At 45.7% G+C, this 20854-nt stretch overlaps 1 protein-coding gene across 2 annotated transcripts; it reads right to left on the bottom strand.

Moving 5' to 3' along the window:
• Positions 1-286: 286 nt before the first annotated feature.
• Psmf1 (proteasome inhibitor subunit 1) lies at positions 287-20627 on the bottom strand. 2 transcript variants are annotated; one of them, XM_057781662.1, is made up of 7 exons: positions 20328-20627; positions 14370-14522; positions 13123-13205; positions 7477-7662; positions 2640-2693; positions 1520-1678; positions 287-714 (listed from the first exon to the last, which is right to left on the bottom strand). In XM_057781662.1, the coding sequence occupies exons 1-7, from the start codon at positions 20454-20456 to the stop codon at positions 663-665; spliced, it is 816 nt and encodes a 271-aa protein (XP_057637645.1). In that variant the 5' UTR covers positions 20457-20627; the 3' UTR covers positions 287-662. The 2 variants fall into 2 exon arrangements, with proteins under 2 accessions (XP_057637645.1, XP_057637646.1); XM_057781663.1 differs by lacking the exon at positions 20328-20627 and adding an exon at positions 17799-17887.
• Positions 20628-20854: the final 227 nt, after the last annotated feature.

The raw sequence follows: 20854 nt of genomic DNA, 5'->3' as shown, positions 1-20854 counted from the left end.
CAGGGCTGCACAGACAGGAGCAACTGGAAAGGGATTGCCCTTGGAAGGAGATGGCAGGTTTTCTAGTGTGCCTGCTTTGGTGAAATCATCCTTGTGGTTCATGGGGTTTCAGTCACACTTCTAGGCATAAAGTCTAAGTGGGGCTTATCTTAGTGATGTCAGGAGCAAGAGTAACTTGGGAAAAGGGGGCGTGCTTGAGAAGAATGGGCACTTCTAGGAGTCAATTAGTCCTGTGAAGGATCAAACTCTCAAGAGTTTGTGCATCAGCAAAAAAAGGAAAGCGGAAGACCGGCAACATGAATTCTGTATTGACATTTGGTTCTTAATAATAACATCCAAAATGCGTTCTGTTCTTATAGCGCTGTGACCGGGACCGCATCGGGTGGAGGGTTTATGTTGCCGGAGTCTCCCTTAGAAGTGGGGAGGAGCTGGTGATGATAGACACACACTGATTTCTCCTTGAGACCTATTTGCAGCTGGGTGGGGTGCTGCAGCAGGTACCTTGGCTTTGACAAGGGCTGGGGATGCAACCCCAGAGGGCCTGCAAACACATTGGCAGAATCCTCTGCCCTGAGCCCACAAGAACACAGACACTGACGGGGCTAGCGGTGGTAGCTCCAGGAGAGTGAAAGGGAGGCTGAGAGGTTACATTCTTGAGGCCTTCACAGGTACATGTCATCGTAGCCCGGTGGGGGGAGATGGTCTGGATTAGGTCTGCAATGGAAAGAGGGTCTAGTTAGTTGGAGGGATGAGGGCGGAGTGCACAGGAACCATGCCCGGTATAGAGGAGGCCTACAGAGTGACATGGAGTTTAAGATCATGAACTCTAGGGCCAGATGGCCTGGGTCTAAATCTTACTTTGGCTCAAATGCCCAGTCTCTGGACCTTGCCCTTCTCATCTGTAAAAGGACTATGGGCACAGGCACCTCTTCCTCCAAGTCCTCCCTGGTGGGTCACCAAGTGTGCTGGCTAGTTTTATGTCAACTTGATACAAGTTATAGTCATCTGAGAGGAGGGAACCTTGATTGAGAGAAAAAAATGCCTCCACAAGCCTGTACAGCATTTTCTTAATTAGTGATTGATGGGAGAGAGACCAGCCCATTGTGAGTGGGACCATCCCTGGGCTGCTGGTCCTGGGTTCTGTAAGAAAGCGAGCTGAGCAAGCCAAGGGGAATAAGCCAGTAACCAGCACTCCATGGCCTTGGCAACAGCTCCTGCCTCCAGGTTCCTGCTCTCTTTGGGTTCCTATCTTGACTCCCGTCGATGATGAACAGATGTGGAGCTGTAAGCAGAATAAACCCTTTACACCCCACGTTGCTTTCATTCATTGTGTGTTATCACAGCAATGATAACTTTAAGACACCAAGGGGAGGAGGGGAGGAGAGGACTCCTGGAAGGCTCTAGGGAGGCAGCAGTGGTAACTGTGCCTGGAGTCAGATACCTGGGCTGCAATGCTGAACGAAGCCAAGCTGAGCTGCCATCAAATCCCATGTTTCAGCATACCTGAATGAATACCTACCCAGATGGGCTGGTCCCGATGGGTCCAAAGGGGTCAAAGCGAGCTCCTGGGGGCACAGCACCAGGGGGAAGTCGGTTCGGGAGGCCCGAGGATGGGTCAATAAGTGCTCTTGGGAAGCCAGATCTCAGGGGATCCACAATCATGCCACCTCTTTGACACCTGAGACAGAAAGAAAGCTGGGTAAGCAGCTGCAACAGGGACTTACTGCCCTTGAAGATGCAAGACAGGCATAGAGTGAAGTAAAAATTGACCGGGGCTACTGTAGTGGTCCAGGCAGACACAAGATCAAACAAGTGAGCAAGAACACAAAAGTGTGTGCTGCTGATGCAAGAAGTTCTGTAGGATTTCCTGAGCCCACAGGGTTGAGATCTCTGCCATGTCTTACACCCAATGGGGTCAACTGGTCAAGAACTGGAGCTAGAATTGGCCAGGATCAATACAGAACTGTCAGACTCTGCAGAGTATTACTCAAAACCTAGGAGTAATGACATCGTGACTGCTCATGATGTGGTTTTGCTATTTCCTTAAGGGTGTCAGTACAGTTGCTAACAACCGTGGACCTGACTTCATACGCTCCAACTGGGATGGATAGGCTAATGCTCTGCCCATGCTGAGCACTGTTTGAGCAGCCCTGCAGAGCCGAGTGAGTCCTACTATCAAAATGAGATGATCAAAGTGGGGTCACTCTTTAGCAGGACTTAAAGGTCACCTGACTCGCTCAGAGAGCAGAGTGCACAGCTGCACTGCTGGGTGTAGGATGAGAACCAGAGGACACAGCAGGGCTTAGAGATCCCCTCTGTGGAGAGAGGTAACCACCAAATATTCCCGAGCTACCACTCTACAGACTGTGGCCCACTGTGGGTCTTCATTCCTCATCTGGTAAATTCTCATGACTCTTATCCAGGGAAGGGCTGAGATCCTTCTATGTAGAGGGGATGGAGATGGTCCTCCCATGGTCCTCTATGTATGGCAGAGCACAGAAAGTAGCATGATTCCTCAGCCACCTGGCAGCTACCTCCTTCACTCCAAAGGGAGGCTGACGAAAACTCTAAAATTAGATGAGCCAGGCTGAAAGTCACTAAGCAAGTTACATTGCTGCCGCCTCCCCAGAAATACTCACCCAAAGGGGTCTAGGTCTTCTCCCCCGACAGCAAATGGGCTCAGGGGATCACGCCTGAAACAAACAAGAACAATTACCACAATTCCCAGAGCAGCCAAACACCTAGGCTCCCAGGAGCTTAAAGCTGATGCCAGTGGGGGCACAGTGAACACCAGACAAGGCCGAACCTTTCATAAGACCACAACATAAGGAATACTTCAAAGTGGTCCTTAGCAGTGATTAACAATGATCATATTAAACTGGAAATCATATGAAAAAGAGCTGAACAAAAGATAAGAGTGGGTGGGTGGATGGGAGGGCCTGAGAGGATGGTTCAGTGGATAAAGCACTGACTGCTTTTTCAGAGGACCTGGGTTCAATTCCCAGAACTACATGATGGCTCTCAACCATCTGTCACTACAGTTTCAGGAGATGATGCCCTTGTCTGACCTTCATGGGCACAAGGCATATATACATGGCACACAAACATGCAGCCCAAATACCCATAGTACATACAATAAATAAAAGAATAAAAAGTTAAAACCAAGGCAGCAGAGATGGCTCACCAGCTAGAACACACTGCTCTTACAGGAAACTCTGCTTGGCTCCCAGCACCCTCCTCAATAACCACATACACAACCACCTTTAACCCCAGTTCCTGAGGATTTGACACCCTCTTCTGGTTCTATGGTCATCTGCATGCATGAACTATACATAAATTTACATAGGCACATATACATAAAATTAATTAATTTTTAAAAAGTTAAAATAATGAAGAGCTGAGTATAAATCAAGGTAAAATAATAACCTCAGATACATTCTATTTTATTCATACTTTGTCAAAGTTCTTGTATTTTTACCTAAGATTCAAGAACTTCCACCATACATGAAATATTACTTCAAAACCAAATCCTGACAGCTAAAATAAAGAAGCTTCTCAGGTGGGGCGAGATAGAGACATGAGAGTCTGAGCATGGTGTAGCTTCATGAGCTTCCTGACCTGCTCATCACGGCCCTTGGATACTTTTAGTCCCACTGTCTACTGTGACCTTTGCACCACAGCCTGCTGGACGGCCATTAGCCATAAACCTCTGCAATCTCTAATATTTCCTCCTTTCTCCCCAAAGGATCAAGTCCTTCCTTCTCTGAGAAAGCTCTGGAGCAAAAATGAGAATGAATAAAGAGCATAATTAAAGGTTTCTAAGTAACCAGCATCTCCGTTAGCCTTTCTGGACCAGTGTGAGAAGGAAAGAAACAGAATGGAGGAGGGGAGCTGCAAGGCCTGCCCAACCCGTGTGCTCAGACTTTCATGGCTATTATTGTTAATCTTTGCCACTGTCTGACTGTTCTAATCCCTCTACCCCCGCGGTCTCAATCTATGGGTTGTGACCCCTTTGAGAGGGGTGGGGGTGTTGAATGCTCCTTTCACAGGGGCTGCCTGAGACTACTGGAAAAACAGATATTAGCATTATAATTCATAGCAGTGGCAAAATTACAGTTATGAAGTAACAACAAAAATAATTTTATGGTTGGGGTCACCAAACACGAGGAACTGTATTAAAGGGTTGTGGCCTTAGGAAGGTTGAGAACCACTACTCTACCCTATACTCAGACCCTGACATTCTGTTCTCTCATTGATTCATTCTATCTGTGAGGCTTTCTCCAAGGTCTTTTGCTTGACTTACTGATTGATAATTCTTTCTCCATATTAAAATATGGATTTAATTTTCTGGTCTCCATAATTTCTGATGAGAAACACTCACTCACATTCTTATTTCTGCACAAGCAATGCAATTTCTTTTGTTGCTTTCAGATGTTTTTCCCTGTATTTAAATTTTAGCAGTTTATATGTCCAAGCACTGAGTTCATCGGGTTCCCATTGTTTAGAATTTGCCAAATCAAGTAACCTCCCAGTCACCATTTTATCCAGTATACCTCTGACTGCAATCTCTCTTCTCCTAAAACTCCCGCAGTCATCTTCTTAGGTCTTCTATAATTGCTCCACAGGTTCGGAAAATTTCATTTTTAAATCTTTGGGGCTGGAGAGATGGCTCGGTGATTAAGAGCACCTGCTTCTCCTGCAGAGGACTTGGGTTCAGTACCCAGTACCCAAGTGACAGCTCACAACTATCTGCTGTGAGACCCCAGTTCCAGGGAATCTAGTGACCTCTTTTAGCTTTTGTATGTAGTGCACACCCACACATGCAGCCAAAATGCTCATACATGTAAAAGAAAACATCTTTTCCTCTGTTTTTTTTTTTTTTTTTTTTTAGTTTTTCGAGACAGGGTTTCTCTGTAGCTTTGGTTCCTGTCCTGGCACTAGCTCTTGTAGACCAGGCTGGCCTCGAACTCCCAGAGATCCACCTGCCTCTGCTTCCCGAGTGCTGGGATTAAAGGCGTGCGCCACCACCGCCCGGCTGTTTTTTTTTTTTTTTTAGGTGGGTAATTTCCTTTGATTATAAGTTAACAAACTCTTTAATTGATCTAATTTTACTACTAATCTATCCAATGAGGCAAACCTTGTTAGTAAACTTTGTTCAATTTTTCAGTTCTAAAATTTCCATTTAGTCCTTCTTGGTATCTTCTGTTTTATTTGCTAAGACTTCCTAACATTGCATTCAAGATGGCTTCCCTCACTCCCCATAGCATTTTTACAAGGGCTCTTTTAAAGTCTTAGTCAGATAATCCCAGTATCTGTACTACCTCTTGGTACTGACATCTGTTGACTATCTTTCTGGGAGCTAAGGGTTTTTGGTTCTTTAAGGTACAGTAACTTTGGACTTTACCTCAGACAGTTTGAATATTTTGTTCTAAGTCTTGAGGGAAAAATCATCTTATTTGTATTTTAAAGGGCAACCAATACAGTTGGTTTAAATTCTGGCTCCAGTATCGGTGCTGAGCTGGACATGGTGGTGCACTCCTATAATCCCAACATCCAGGAAGCAGGGGCAGAAAAATCTTGAGCTCTGTCTGAGACCAGCCTCGATTGTATAGGGAGACACTACCTTAAAACAAACCCAACAAACCAGGTCCATTTGTTCCTAGAGCTTTTCCAATACCACTAAGCTCCATACTACATGTGTGGTCTCCAGCAGCCTGTCTACCTGGATGGTAGGCTCTCCTGTTCTGCTCTTGAAATGTTGGAAATACTCTTTAAAATTGAATATATCTGTGTAGTCTGCAGCTGAAGCCAGAAACCCATCAACTGCTTATGGGGGCCTTTGAGTTCTCGTCTCTCTATGGTCTTTTTAGCATATTCCATTTCCATGTGGGGAAAGCCCCTACTTTTGTCCTTTGCTGGAAAACTGGGTTTTAGTTACAGTGCTCTGCTATATATTTTCCCATAACTGTGCCAATGTCCATCTCAAGTATCACTAAGACAAAGGGAGCAAAAACCACACTTTGGTGGTGGTAGCATTTTGAGACAGTCACTATGTAGCCCCAGCTGGAGTTGAATTTGAATTCTGTCTCAGTTTCCCAAGTGCTGGGATTACAGGCCACACCTGGCTCAGCCTTACACTCTTAGAGACACTGAATCTTCCCACTGTAAAGAAGGTTCTTCTTTCTCAGTTGCAGGTGTCTAGAGACTGAAGTCTGGGGTACAAATAGGTAGAGAAAAGGCTGGAAGCACAGGGCTAACCTGGAGCACTCTGTCCAGGCCAGTGTCGTCCCAGATTCCTTGATTTCAGACTGTACAACCTCAGGCAAACAGTGGTGAATTAATTCACTGCCTGGAAATTTGGCAGTACTTCTATTCTCCGGTCTGTTCCCCAGTCTGAGTATCACATGTAATTTGGAGAGTTCAGGAGAGTCAAGCCCCTATCCACCTGGCATTCCCCACTACAGCGGACTGACTCTCCAGCTATACTCTTGGGTGGATGCACCCAGTATCCCCCACAAGCTCCAGACATGCCACTCCACACTTAGGAAAATAAACCCAGGAGTGAGGCAGGCAAAGTGTGGGAAGTGAGAAGTGAAACATGGGTTTGTGTCATGTGTGAAGGGCAGAGGCTCCTAGCTCTGTGTAAAGCTCTTCAGTGATGGGCATCACTGCTTCAGGTCTAAAAAGCACTCATTTTGAAAAATGCCCAGCACTTATTCTTAGAGCTTGCAAACATACTCACTGAGACCACAGCTGGAGCATTGGGGTGGGAGTGAAGACACCTGGACCCCAACCTTTCCTCTGCCTCTTTACCAGTGGCTGGGGACCTTCAGGAGGGCAGCTGCCAGTCCCTTCCATGAATAAGGAGGCTGCAGCATAAGCAGTCCCTAGACTTTCCAAGTACTTCTTATTCTCCATTCTCTCAGAGTTCACCAAACTGACTCGCTAACTATTAATTATAAGATTTTAATCAACTAACCAAAAGCATACAACTATACTGTAGGACATGTGGTCTCAGATAGACTATAGTCCCATGTCTTTGTCCCCTCCACCAGAATAATAGTCTCTAGGACTATTGCTGCTAAACTACTCTGCAAAGATCTTGAAGATGATTCATTCACGGAGCAGCCTTTTGGCCATCTTCTGAAGATGTCAGTGTGAAGGTACACAATGAGAGGTAGTGAAATGGAGAAGACACTGGGGCTGCCTCCCCTCCAGGATGGCACTTCTGTCCCTATGCATTCTCCCCAAAAGTCTCACTTAGCCCCACCCAAAGAGTAACTGATTCACCTGGACAGCAGCAGCACCAGAATGCATCGATCTAGTAATGCTTGTTATCTACCTCCACACAGCAAGACTTCCAACAATTCTGCTGAAGACACTTGGAGGCCAGGGAGGGGTCAAACAGCAGGATGGGATGGACAGTGGGATCCTACCATAGGCTCCTGGGCTGGCCACTGGGGGCTCTGTACTCACCAAAGAGGCTGGCGGCTAGAATGAGGGTGGTGTGAAGGAGTCCGGAGTGGGTCCACCTCTCTGGCAATGGCAGGTGGGAACTCCCGGTGGGGACTGCTTGCGCGAGCCTTCTCCCACTGCTCATGGATAGGTGTGATGATTCCAGATCTGATCCGAGACCGAAGCTCCTCACTGTTCTTGTAGGTCCTACAGGAAGGAGACGAGGAGTCAGGTTCCTGCAGCTGGTTGCGATTCTTGTGTACAGTATTCTGGTGGCAGGGGCGGTGGCCCTGAGAACTTTTGGCCTTGCGCTTGGTCTGTTTTCTACGGTGGGAACGGGCCGTCCGGCGGACCTGGGTGAGGGGGGCAACAGCCTGGCGCTGTCTCCGAGATTTGGGCCTAAGCTTCTTAGGCATCTGAGTTGCCCCTCCTCATTTACCACCCCATTAGAAAGAGGTGAAGGTAGGGGCACAGGGCTTGGACTGGCTGCTCCTTATCCCCATGCCACCCCTCCCTCAGCTTCATTGTGTGTTCATCACGTGTCATGGCAAGGGTCATGGAAGGCAAAGGCTCTGTGGGAGGATGAACCAGGTTCCTGGTCCTGGGCTCAGTTCAGCCAGATCCTGGGAAGGCTGCCCCTACCAGGTGTCCGTCCCCTCTTGCCTGTGAGAAATAAGCAACTTGAGCTATGGCTAAGGTGTGGTGGCCAGATGAGGTAGCAGCAAGTGGGCAGGACTCTGGTGTTTCTTAAAACTGGCATTTTAAAAATGAGCCACACCCTGGTTCAAAAAGCAAACTGCACACCTGAGAGCCTACAGTGTTCCTGGTCACATGGAACCACATTAGAACCCACAATAGAAGTCTTTGAACTTGTGGAACTCAAGCATTTCCAGACAGTGTAGGGACCCATACTGTAGTGGCTTAGAAGGTATGTCCCCCATAGTCTCAGGTGTTTGAATACTTGGTCCCAGTTGGAGCCCTGTTTGGGTAGATTGAGGAGATGTGGCCCTGCAGGAGGAAGTGTGTCACTTGGGTGGGTTTCAAAAGCCATGCATCATTCTCAGTTTATCCTGATTCCTGCTTGCTGCCATGCTCTCTCTCCATGATGGACACCTGTCCCTCTGAAATCAGAAGGCCAAATCAACCCTTCTACAGGTCGCCTTGGTCATGGCGGTTTATCATAGCAACAGAAAAGGGACTGAAACCTAAGCCTCCTCCAGAGACTCCAGAGAGAAACACAGTGAAGTTTAGTTACAAAACTTTACAGTCACTTTCAGAAACACAGGTGGGGATGCTTCGCAGTTAGTTCAGGAAGCTGGCACTAGTCTATATCAAAACTAGGGAAAGCACAAACTCAGTAATTTCTTTACCAATTCAAAAATAAAAACCTCAACAAAATACTAAAATTGAGCTCGAAATATATTAGAACCATACAATTTGACCAAACAGGATTTATTCTAGGTAAGCAAGGCTTAGTAGACACAAATCAGTGTGGCCTACCAGTCCAACAAATAAGAAAAAAAAATCAGAAAATCAAACACTGATAAAGTAAAACCATTTCTCAAAACAATATGAGAAATCCACTCAAGATAAAAACTCAGCACTAACAAAGAACGAAGAACACAGGAACCCATCCTCAGTTTAGTAAAAAGCATCTGCTATATTCCCCTACAATCAACAGTGGAACCAGAATCCTTTATCCCCTAACTGTGCGAATAAGGCAAGGAAGTGCTTTCTGGCAACCCTCATTTAACATAACACTGGAAGTTATGGGCACTATAATAAGGGAAAAGAAGAAAATCATAAAGATTAAAAAGTGAACAATGAAACTATTTTCCTATGACAAATTTCCAAAGAAAGTCTGCTCCCAACAAAATGAAACACCTCAAAATGTCATTCAGTATTAGAGAAATGGAAATTAATGATCCCAATGAGAGATCCCTGCACATCACTGCACACTGCATAAAGAATACAAAATCAAATGCTAGGACAGATGAACAGAAGTGGGCTCACTCGTAACGGTAGTGGATGTAAAACGGTAGACATGGCAAAATTAAACCAAATATGAATTTATCATTGCACTCTGGGGCATTTTCCAGAGAAATGAAAATCACAACTAACTGCACACAAGTCTGTATTTAAATGCTATGGCGTCCTTATCCATAACTGCACCAACTGGACAGAGTCTAGTCATTTAATTTGTCCTTTAGTCAGTGAGTTGTTAAACCAATTGTTGTAAGCACAGCATAAAGTATATCCAGTAAACAAGAGTAACAAACAGTTACTGTGCACTATAGTTTAGATGGATCACAAGATTATGCTGAATGTAAAGGGAAACTCAAGATTATATATGAATTCTATCTATATAAAACATTTGAAATGATAAAATTCTAGAAATGGAGAACAAATTGCCAGGAAGGCTGAGGCATCCTGGCCTACTTAGCAAGATCCTGACACACACACACACACACACACACACATACACACACACACACAAAACAAGATAACAAAGGGCCAAGCATTGTAGCTTTAATCACAGCACTCAAAAGGCAAAGGCAAGTGGATCTCTGTGAGTTTAAAGCCACAGAGTTTACAAAGTGAGTCCCAGGCCAGTCAGGACTACAGAATGAGACCCTGTCTCATAAAAACCAAACCAAAATACTACAAAACAAAACAAAAAGTCAAATGGCATAGCAGCTGCCACAGGTCAGAAGATCAGAGTGCCCATTGCCGCCTAAACTTTACACTGATTGTGTTCTTACTTAGTACACAGAACACAACAGACTCTGTTGTTTCTCCGCCTACGCAGATGTGATATGAGAAGGCATCTATCACCTTTATGGGCTTCACTTGTAGAAAGGAGTCCTGATTTCAAGAACTACTAACTCCTAAAGCAGAACTTCTTAAAGAATTTCCCGGGCCGGGCGGTGGTGGCGCACGCCTTTAATCCCAGCACTCGGGAGGCAGAGGCAGGCGGATCTCTGTGAGTTCGAGGCCAGCCTGGTCTACAAGAGCTAGTACCAGGACAGGAACCAAAAAGCTACAGAGAAACCTTGTCTCGAAAATCAAAAAAAAAAAAAAAAATATTCCTTGGAAGAACAAATGCCATTTCATTTTGGTAGTGGCAAAAGACAGCCTACTATGCTGTCTGACACAGAAAGGCCAAGGCAAAGAGGGATAAACCAGGGTTCCACTTCTTAGCTAGCCAGCAAGCTTACCAAGGGGCACAAACTCCTACCCAGAAGAGACGGTGTTCATGCCTGTGAAAAGGAGAATCAGATAGAAGGAGGCGGCTAGAAGCACCACAATGCAGGTGGAAGCAGCGGGAGAGAAGGGGCGAGTGCTGAAGAGGTGATCACAGTCAGCTCTCAGAGCCTACGCTTTCATGAGATGATTTCTTCCTTTGTGCAATACCAGGAACACGGCACATGAGTGAGACTTTGATCCCAGCACCACAAAAACAAGGGGGAATATACACATATACACAGACACACACTACACATAGACACATATACACATAGACACAGACACACACTACACATAGACACATATACACATAGACACATATACACAGACACACACTACACATTTCAAGTCTTAATAAAACAAGAAAATGGAAAAAAATGAAAGTCTAGGAACTATGCTAATTAAAATGAATTAAAAAGACATAAAAATTAATGCATCAGGCACTTTTTAGGTGATTAAAAAAACTAAAAGAACAGCTCTGAAGAACACTGTTGGGATAGGTGTAGAAGTCAGAATGCAGAGTGCATATTAAACATTATACTAATGCTACATTCCTAAGTGTGATAATTGTTTTAAAGTTAAGGAAGATGTCTTAAAGTTAAGGAAGATGACATCCTTATGAGATTGCTAGTCTAAGGAGATGGCTTGAGTTGGGATCTTGAGGAAAGGACAGGTAAAGCACTTGCCACTCAAGTGTGAGGACCCAAATTTACATCCCCAGAACCCATACACAGTAGCATACACCTGCAATCCTAGTGATCCTGTGGTGAAGAAGAGCCCCTGAAGCTGTGGGCCAGCTAGCTTGGCGCACACAGCTGCAAAACAACAGAGACCCTGTCACAAGTGACGGCTTAAACCTGGGGTTATCCTCTGGCTTGCACTGACTTGCAAACACATAGTATAGAACATGCACACCTACATGCTCACATGAACATACACCATACACACACAAACACACACACACACACACACACACACACACACACACACACACACACACACCAGACTTTCTCTGTTGTTCCATGCTACAGTATTTAGGGATCAAACTACATAAAGCCTATAAATAATCCTCATATGGTTCAAGAATAAAAAATGCCATAATGTCTTATTGAGCAAAAGTAACAAAATGTTAAAAGCTGGTTAATCTGGGTAATGGTAAGATGGGTATCCACTGTGTGTTTTTGTAAACCGTCTCTCTTCTGTAGCTTACAGTTTTTAACATTAAAAGTTTAGGATGTCAGCAGAATGAGAAACCATAAGCTGGGAGAAAATATGTGGAGAACATTTAACAGATAAAGCACCGTCACCTAAATTATACAAAACTCTTAAAACTCAGTAAGAGAATGAACAACTAAGTCAAAATTGAGAAAAACTGATCTGAACAGCCTCATCAAAGAAGAACTACATGGAAAAATAAGCCTAAGAAAGAAGATCCACATCCTATCTCCAAAGAGCTACACTTGAAACAAGCGGACACCACTATTGCACTGCCAAAGGCTGACAAGGGTGTGGGACCGCGGAAACTCTCTTTAGTCACTGCCAGCAGGATTGCAAGCAGCACAGCCACATCAGAAGACAGTTCATGTGGGCTCCTTTTCCAACCACAACATCCTGCAAGAGGTAAAACTATGGAGACAGTAACAGGATCACCATTTCCCAGGGACAGGGTGGGAGGGGGATGAACAGGTAGAACACAAAGGACGTTTCCAGTGTCAAACAGTGCCCCATGACATTACAACATCGAGTATGCCCAAACTCCATAGAGCACAACACTGAGAGTGAACCCCAACATGGGGGTGAGGTGTCAGTTAGGTACAGGGCTTATAACAGATACTCTGGTACCAGATGATGATGGGAACAGTGGGCAGGTAGGAACTAACTTTGGGCTCTAAAATGTTTATTAAAAAAAAAGGTGGGAGTGGAGTGAAGTCTTGATTAAGCATACTTTCTCTAAGGAAGCTCCTCCTTTTTAGAATGTATTTGTGCATGTGTGTGTGTGCGCGTGTGACATGGCACGTGTGTAGAGATCAGAGAACAACTCTCTCATAGCTCTCTCCTGCCACCTGTGGGATTCAGGGTCAGAACTCAGGCTGTCATGCCTGTGCACAAGAGCCTCTATCACGAAGTGTCTCTACCCATGGAGGCACTTGCTGGAGTTGGCCTAGACACAAGTCTGTAGCAACTGTAGCATCTGTGGACTCTTGAATGCATCACCTTACTTCATGGGATATTTTCTATGTGAGTCTTGTCTTCAAACACACAAACAAACACACAATAAGAGAATTGAGAACTGACTGTGCCTCGGAGGCAAGCTCTTCAGTCAACCACACTTGGTTCTCTGGGCACTTCCATACCATTCCTTATTTCTTGCTACTGACTCCCTCTGCCTTTTCTCATGGAAAAGACATCCTTTAGAAGTACCTGTGGAAATCACTCAGGTCTTCTGCATCAATATAATCATCTAAGTTCAGAGTCAAGTCTGCCACCTGCTGTGTGCCATGTTCCTAGAAAAGTGAAAACAGAAAATGAGGGATGGGGGTACAGTTCTCAGTTCATTGGTATACAGGGGAAGGTGGGCAAGGAATTGAGGTACCCAATGGATACATAATCATAACCTAGGGCAACACTGGAAAGCAGCCCCAGCTATGGGCAGACATCTTGCTCATGAGGGGAGCAACCAGGCTGCAGGAGTCACAGCATGGGGCACTCCACACTGACAGAACCAATCAATACCCAAGCCGGAAGGGGGCAATCAACAGTGGTTTCTAGGGGTTGGGGTGCTACTCTTGGAAGCTTAGCTTGGAACCTACTTCAGTGAGCTATCTCAGTTCTGTTAAGCCACTTAAATTAATCTGAAGGAATTGTCTGCAACTAAGAACCCAGTTTGTCAATAATATATAATACTGAAAGAGAATGCTGTCTATCTATCTGTGTTATGTAAAGATCTCCAAAACATTCTGAGTGGAAAAAGCCAAATACGAATAATACAGCCAGATACAGATACTTTCAAGAGCACACACAAACCACCACCACAGAATGGAACAGAAAGAAAGTCATCTGCCTCAGGGTGCTCACAGTTCAGGGGCAAAATACCAGCATTAAAAAAGAGTATATATAAGTACAGAAATACAAGATGTTATGTGTATCAACTGAAAAATAAACAGGCTTGAGAGCTATCATTTAGACTTGTCTGGCAGATGGAGGTGGATAGTCAGGACTGAACTTTTTGAATAGATGAACATGAATACACACACGCAGAGGCACAGAGACAGACAGAGAGGGAAGGAGAGAGAGGCACTAAAGGAACGATGAAATGGTGGAGGGTGTATATGTGTATGATGTGATGTGGGAGAGAGTCTCCAGAGCAAGAAACATGAAATGCAAAGGGCCCAAGGCAGAAAAACTTCTTACTTTGGAAACTAAAAGAGCTGCTGAGACTACACTAGCCTTCATCTCTCGTGCTGTCGGCGAGTGAGCATTGCTGTGGGCAGGACATCCCTTTTCTGTATAATACAGGCAATAAATACACATCTACATCTACTACGGTTTCTCTCCTCAGGAGAATTACTAGATTAAACTTTGGGGACATTTCCGAACGTATTGCTGAAGTGAGTTACTAGTCAGGCATCTCAGCCCCACACCGTCGGCAGGCCCGGGCGCGGACTCACCAGAACATTGATGATCATGCCATTCTCCACAGGGACAGCTTTCAGGAGGAGTTTTTTGGCCCCATCCTTAGACTCATACCGGAGGACATACAGTTCTTTATTGCTGTTCCATGTAGCTGGCAGGAGTTCTGACTTCTTATCACTGGGACCTGGCTGAGAAGACAGAAGGGTTGAGAAAAGAAAGATCTTGGCCTCAGAACACAGAACTATAAAGGACATCTTACCCATAACCTAATCCCATCCCTCACATCACAGATATGTGCTCAAGGATGCACAGAAAGTCAGAAGTCTGGGAACCAGTGCTCTCACTCAGCTACCTGGTGGCCTTGGCAACACAGCACAGGAGGAACCTGTCAGCAATCTACAGCCTTGGGCTAGGATACAGATTAGTAGAGTGCTTGCCTAGCATGTATGAGGACCATGTGCTAATTCCCAGAATCACCAAAATTAGAATTAAAATAACTACAGTCTTGGCTTAATAATCATTTATCATCATGACAAAAATAATGCCAGTGTGAAATTCAAAGTAGTGCTTCCCATGGTTCAGACATTGAGTTATCTATAATAGAGTCACAAAAAGCAAGGTCCTAACAGAGATTCGCCAACCAACTGTAGTCGTCTGATAAAAAGTATAAACATATACTCCACACGTAGCACACAAACTAGATTTAAAAGTTATAAAACAGACACCTATGTAGTCACCACCAGCATAGGAAATTCAGTGTCATCAGCCACTAACATTATCACTAAAGCCTGTGTATCTCAGGATGCCCTGTCCTCAAGAGCAACCAACACCCTGTACTTTTATTATTATTTTTCACTTTTCCTTCATGTTGCATCACTACATGTGCAGTTATAAAAACATACTGTGTCAGGGGCTGGAGATGTTCAGCCAGATGTTCAGCCTGGTTGTTCTTCCAGAAGAATTGGTTTGATTCCCAGTACCCACATGGAAGCTTTCAAATACCTGTAACTCCAGACCCAAAGGATCTGGCATCTTCTTCTGTCTTAGTGGGTACCAGACATGCACAAGGTGAAAAGACACACATGCAGACGAAACACCCATATACACTAAATACACTAGTTTGTGTGTGTTCAAAAGCTGTGGAATTCAATGCTTTCCCCCTTTATTTTCTGAGACCTGTATAGTCTCTCACTGAACCTGGAACTCAATGGTTCAGTAAGGCTGGTCAATGAGATCCAGGGATGTGCCTCTTCCTCTGCTAAGCTCTGTGCCTGGCTTTTATATGGGTACTAGGAATGAGAACTCAGGAACTCATGCCTACAAGGTAGGCATTCACAGACTGGGTCATCTTCTTGACCCAACACTTGCACAATTCGTTTAATGTTGTTTTAAGAAGGATATCCATGTAGACGTATTCTATAGTTGGTCTACATAGACAATTATACAGTGTTCCATTAAATGAATATGCTGTGATCCACAAATTCACTGTCTGATGGACATTAGAAGTGCTTCTAGCTGACTTCGTTTTCCATTATAAACAATGATGCTATGAATACACTGTTGTACACATCTGGCATACATGTGGTTTGCCCAGGGGATGAACTTTTATAAGATAAATGCAAGCTGTGTACTAATGTGCTCAATTTGCAATAAGCGAGCTTCTGGTGCTACACACAGTTTGCAGCATTGCTATTATCTACTTGCTTGTTTTTGCCAGTCTGGTGGATTGTAAAATGTATCTTTCTGTGTATTTGTTGTGATGGTCTCCTTGCTTTCCCTTTTTAATAATTCTAAGATTTCCCTGTCTAAGCTAAGACTTTTATTGCTAATAAAACACCATGATCAAAAGCAACTGGGGTTTATTTTTATTTACTTTATTATTTTATTTAGTTTTCTACATCACAGTCTATCACAGAAGGAAGTCAGGGCAGGAACTGAAGCAGAAGCTATGGAGGAACACTGCCTACTGGCTTGCTCAGGTTGCTTTCTTAGGTACCCTAGAACCAACTAAAAAGTGAGCTGGGCTGCCTCTCCTATGTCAATCACTAGTTAAGAAAATGGCCTACCTACAGACTTATCTATATTATAGAGACATTTTCTCAATTGAGATTCCCCTTCCCATATAACTCTAGCTTGTGTTAAGTTGGCAAAACAAAAACAAAAACCCAAACAACTAGGACATTCCCTTTTATACATTAAAATATGAGACTAGTTCCCAAGTTATAGTAAAAATAAGCACAATTATTTCCAGATGGGAAGAAAGGGCTTAAGCTGGACCCCTATAAGAAACACAATGCCGCTTGTGAGACAATCATAACATAAAACTTTTCTTCAGTCACAGATACTGCAGCCAAAAGGACCCACAAATGGCAATTATTAATAACCAGCACATAAGGGGGTACTTGGAAAGCAAACAACAGAAAAAGAAGCTAACAGTATAAAAGTTTCTTTTACTCAAATTTACTAGCTATAGGAGAAGCACAGCTGAAATAAGGAGATCTAGGGTACACCCATCCATCAGCCTATGACTGTGAGTTTGACTGGGCATGAGTGACTTTCAGACACTACTTATGGGGATTTAAACTTACACAGGCCTTTTGGGATACCATCTAGCTGTATTTAGTACTAGTAGGTTAGCCTATAAGCCAACACTCGAATGTCCTCCTAGAAGAAACCCGTTCAGACACATGGGACCTGATAAGCAACTGGGATATTCACCTCAGCCTGGGCTTGAGCAGCCAAAGCAGAGGTAAAATGCAAAATACACTGACAGCAGATATAACATGGCTATTAGAAAGAACACACTAGATCTAATCATAGCATTCTAGAGAAAACTCCGTATGTGTGTGTATGTGTGCTGGCAAGGACAAGGGGGAACTCCAGGGATCACTGTCCTCTGGGACACATGGACACATGAGCTCACACTGACATAGTTACCTACATAAGATCAAGTCAACAAGATCAGCAATATTCCAGCAGGAGGCATTAACTGGACTGGGGTTTACAAGGGGGCTATGGTGGGGGGGCTACCTGAAGTGGGGATTTACAGAGGGAATGGGAGGAATTGGAAAATGGTTTAAGGTCCAACATCATTTATGAAAAAAAAAACCTTAAAAACCACCCATTTACATTGCCAACGTAGAAATTGACTAGAAGCTGTGTTCATGAGAACATGTGGAAGGGAAGGAGGCTAGAGATGGAGAACACTGACAAAGAAAAGGTCCAGATGTGAAGGATTTTACACACAAGGACAAGGGAAGCCACCCCTGGTGCTTGGAAATCCATTGGCAGAGGAGACCCAGTCAAACTTGGCTAGGTGACAATCATACAAGCCTCAAGGGGAGAGCGTGAGGAAATGAAAGCGAAACTAACCACGGCCCTGAGAAACCACTCTTTTGCCTAAACTGGGTGACTCCTACAGTGCTGTGGATTTAAGGGTTACTTTGGAAGCTGGGGTGACATACCTTATCTATGTTCTGTCAAGGCCTTTGGCTTTCTCCTGCCTCCTCTGTGTGTGCCACCGGCATGTGCTCTCAGCATACAGACAACCTGTTCTGCTCTCCACCTCAACACCTTCATTCCACAGCCAGAGAGAACTGCTGGGGTCAGGTAAAGCTGGCGCCTCACTGTGATAAGACTGGTGTTCCCCAGAAAACAGCAGTGGCACAGGTCCAACACTTCGTGTGGCCGCCCTCGACACCTTGATATAAATATCAAGTGTCCCAGAAGGTGATGGTTGGCAAGTGACCAATGTGTGTTTGTATAATTTAACTCCCTCAGATGAGAACTCAACAGCCTGAGAGGAGTTGAGACCTGTTCAAGAGCAGGGCAGTGCAGGGCAGTGCAGTGCAGTGCAGGGCAGTGCAGGGCAGTACAGGGCAGTGCAGGGCAGTGCAGGGCAGTACAGGGCAGTGCAGGGCAGTACAGGGCAATGCAGGGCAGTGCAGGGCAGTGCAGGGCAGTGCAGGGCAGTGCAGAGCAGTGCAGAGCAGTGCAGGGCAGGCTGGAGAGCTTCCCCAGCAGACTGGTCCTAAGAAGCTAAGGGGAACTTTAGAAACATCCTTTAATGGCCGCTGAGCTCACCCCAGTGCCAACAGACTAGAGTGCAACCAACCAATCAACCACCAAAACCACACAAACAAACAGGTCATTTTCTCTTTCTCCATAATCTTCAGACTCCCACCACAGAAAGCCAAGTTCTATGTCTATGGCCATCTCCAAGCCCCCGCCACTTAAGTCATCCCACACAGCTACTGAGCTGTTTGCCCTGACCTCAATAAGGATGCCAAACCAATGTCAGATTTTTGTTCCAAGTTAAGGATCTGTTGGTCTTCAAATCAAATATTACAATGCACAGCTCTACAGTGCTAGACACAAAGCCCAAGAGAAAGTGGATAAGATATCTTTCCGTTTAGCTGCCCAGTTGGTGTCACACAGTCCAGTGCATACTCTGAGGACTTTGTTTCCCCGTTATCACTCCAGGGAGTGTGGGTGGCAGGAGGCGGCTAGAGAGACAATACAGATGCCCTCCAAGTCAGGCAAGCACTATTGGTTTGCTGGTCCCGGCTGGAAAATAAAATTCTCTACTAGATAAATTAATAGCAAAGATGCCTCCCAAATCCTTTTGACTTCTACTCTGAACAGGAGTACACCCATCTGCAGCGAGTGAACAAGTGCAACCTGAGCCCCGCAAGGACTCGGAGATGGGACAGCAGGAAACAAACACACCACAACACCTGTCTCCTCTAAGGGCATGCAGGTAGACAAAGGGCCAGCAGGCAATGCCTTCCAAAACCCCCAGCCTCCAGGCTCCTTGTCCTTCTGGGAGATGTCTGGATCCTGCATCTTTTAGTCCTGGGGAGCTACTTGAGGTTTGGTAAGGAACAGAGAGAGGAAAGAAATCAATAAAAATCTTTGTGTATTGCTTCCTTCTGATGGGTGGTAAAGCGTGAAAGGGGTAGAGAGGTCGTATTTCAGACAAGAATGGAACTCCAGCAGGGTCATGCTTGGTTAAGTGTTCAGACGGTTCAAAGTGTGTCAAAGGAGGAGTTCATTAAGTTGTGTTAGGAGCGAAAGCGTACTAACATATATATCAACGAAGTTAAAAATAAGTAGGGGCTTGGGAACTGATGCAGTTAGAAATGAGACGAAGATGAAATCTCTCTGTAAGATCCACGGGGTGAGAGGACCTTCTTTCCAGAACTGGTCTGAATTTTGATTGTCAAGACAGAGACAGAGGAGCCTGGAGTCCCTGAGTCCCCAAGGATGTGTACGTGGGACTGTGGCCGGGAGGATACTTCCTCTGATGGAGCAGAGGAGTATGGAGGGGGCAGTAAAGGACTAAGGCCAGTTCACCCAAAAACTTGCCATACAGGTAGACATTGGGGTCATGAGGAAGGGGCAGAGAAAGGGTGGCGGCTAGGACAGAGAATCTGTCACGTATACTGGGCCTGTATGCGGATGTCAACAAGGCCCCATCAGTTAAGTGGCAGAATCTGGAGATAGGAGAGTAGATGGGATTCTGGGAAGGGAAGAACAGGAAGAAGAGTAGTGAGTAGATGGTGGTTGGTCCATCCTGCTGAGTGGGGGTTCTAGAATATGGCTGAGTAGGTCAAAGTTCACCACTATACCTGTGCTTGGAACCAGATGGGGGGCGGTGTGAGTCTTGAGTGAGGTGTGTAGCATTGAGTAGTCCACGCCATGACTGTATGATAAAGATGCTTTGTGGAAATTGGACGGATGGGGACTTTGAGGAAGCTACAAGCTTGTCTCGGTGTCAGATCCACACAACATGGCCTGAGCGACCGCTGGGCTGTGCCGGGACGCCTTTCCGTTCTCGGGTTTACACACAACAGTGCCAGCGGTTGGCACCAGCTCCAGGCACGCTAAAGCGCGGCGTCAGAAGCCTGGGGCCCTGGCTTGGCAGGGTCAGGCGAGGCCTCTGGGCCTCTGATTTCAGACTCCCCTCCACCCAGGCCGGCTCCGCAGCGTACCTGGTCGCCGGTGCCCAAGCCATAGTAGCCGTTTGTCACCACTTCCCAGTGCAGGAAGCAGACGAGCGCGTCCTGCGGGCAGCTGATGGCCGGCGCGGCCGAAGCGAAGAGAACCTCCAAGCCCGCCATGGACGCTCGCGGCTTCTGTGGGGAAGGAAGGAAAGGAGCTGTCAGGGCCGCAAGCCGCTCCGCCTCGGAGGAGCCGGACTGCGCGCAGTGGCAACGCCTGGGGTAGAAACTCCCTTCGCTTTCGGCTCCGGGCTCAGTTCGCACCTGCGCAGAAACACAGAAACCTGCGCCGGAAATAGCTCCTAGCTTTGTATACGCTCCGGGCTGGAACTGTCAGCACCTCGCTGGAAGGTTCCGCCAGGGAGCACGCGGGCGGGGACTCGGTTTCTCAAAGCCAGATTCTGATTCCGCCTACAACAAGCCAACCGCTAAGTGTCAGGCAGTTCATTCCTGGAGAGAGGCCACCTTGCTGCCAACTACAGCAGCCGTCTCATCTGCGAAGTGGAGTGTGTACTAGG

This window comes from Chionomys nivalis, chromosome 9, assembly GCF_950005125.1.
Source record: "Chionomys nivalis chromosome 9, mChiNiv1.1, whole genome shotgun sequence".
Classification (NCBI taxonomy): Eukaryota; Metazoa; Chordata; class Mammalia; order Rodentia; family Cricetidae; genus Chionomys; species Chionomys nivalis.
Note: the sequence above shows the minus strand (reverse complement) of the source record. Positions and strands in the feature narration are given on the sequence as shown.

What these genes read in the sequence shown, in the direction of transcription:
- Psmf1 (XM_057781662.1), bottom strand. Translation starts at nt 20,456, where the DNA reads ATGGCGGGCTTGGAGGTTCTCTTCGCTTCGGCCGCGCCGGCCATCAGC. An exon ending in GCTTGGGCACCGGCGACCAG is followed by an intron (nt 14,523 to 20,327) that starts GTACGCTGCGGA and finishes CTGTCTTCTCAG; the next exon opens with CCAGGTCCCAGTGATAAGAA. An exon ending in GCATGATCATCAATGTTCTG is followed by an intron (nt 13,206 to 14,369) that starts GTGAGTCCGCGC and finishes TCACTTTTCTAG; the next exon opens with GAACATGGCACACAGCAGGT.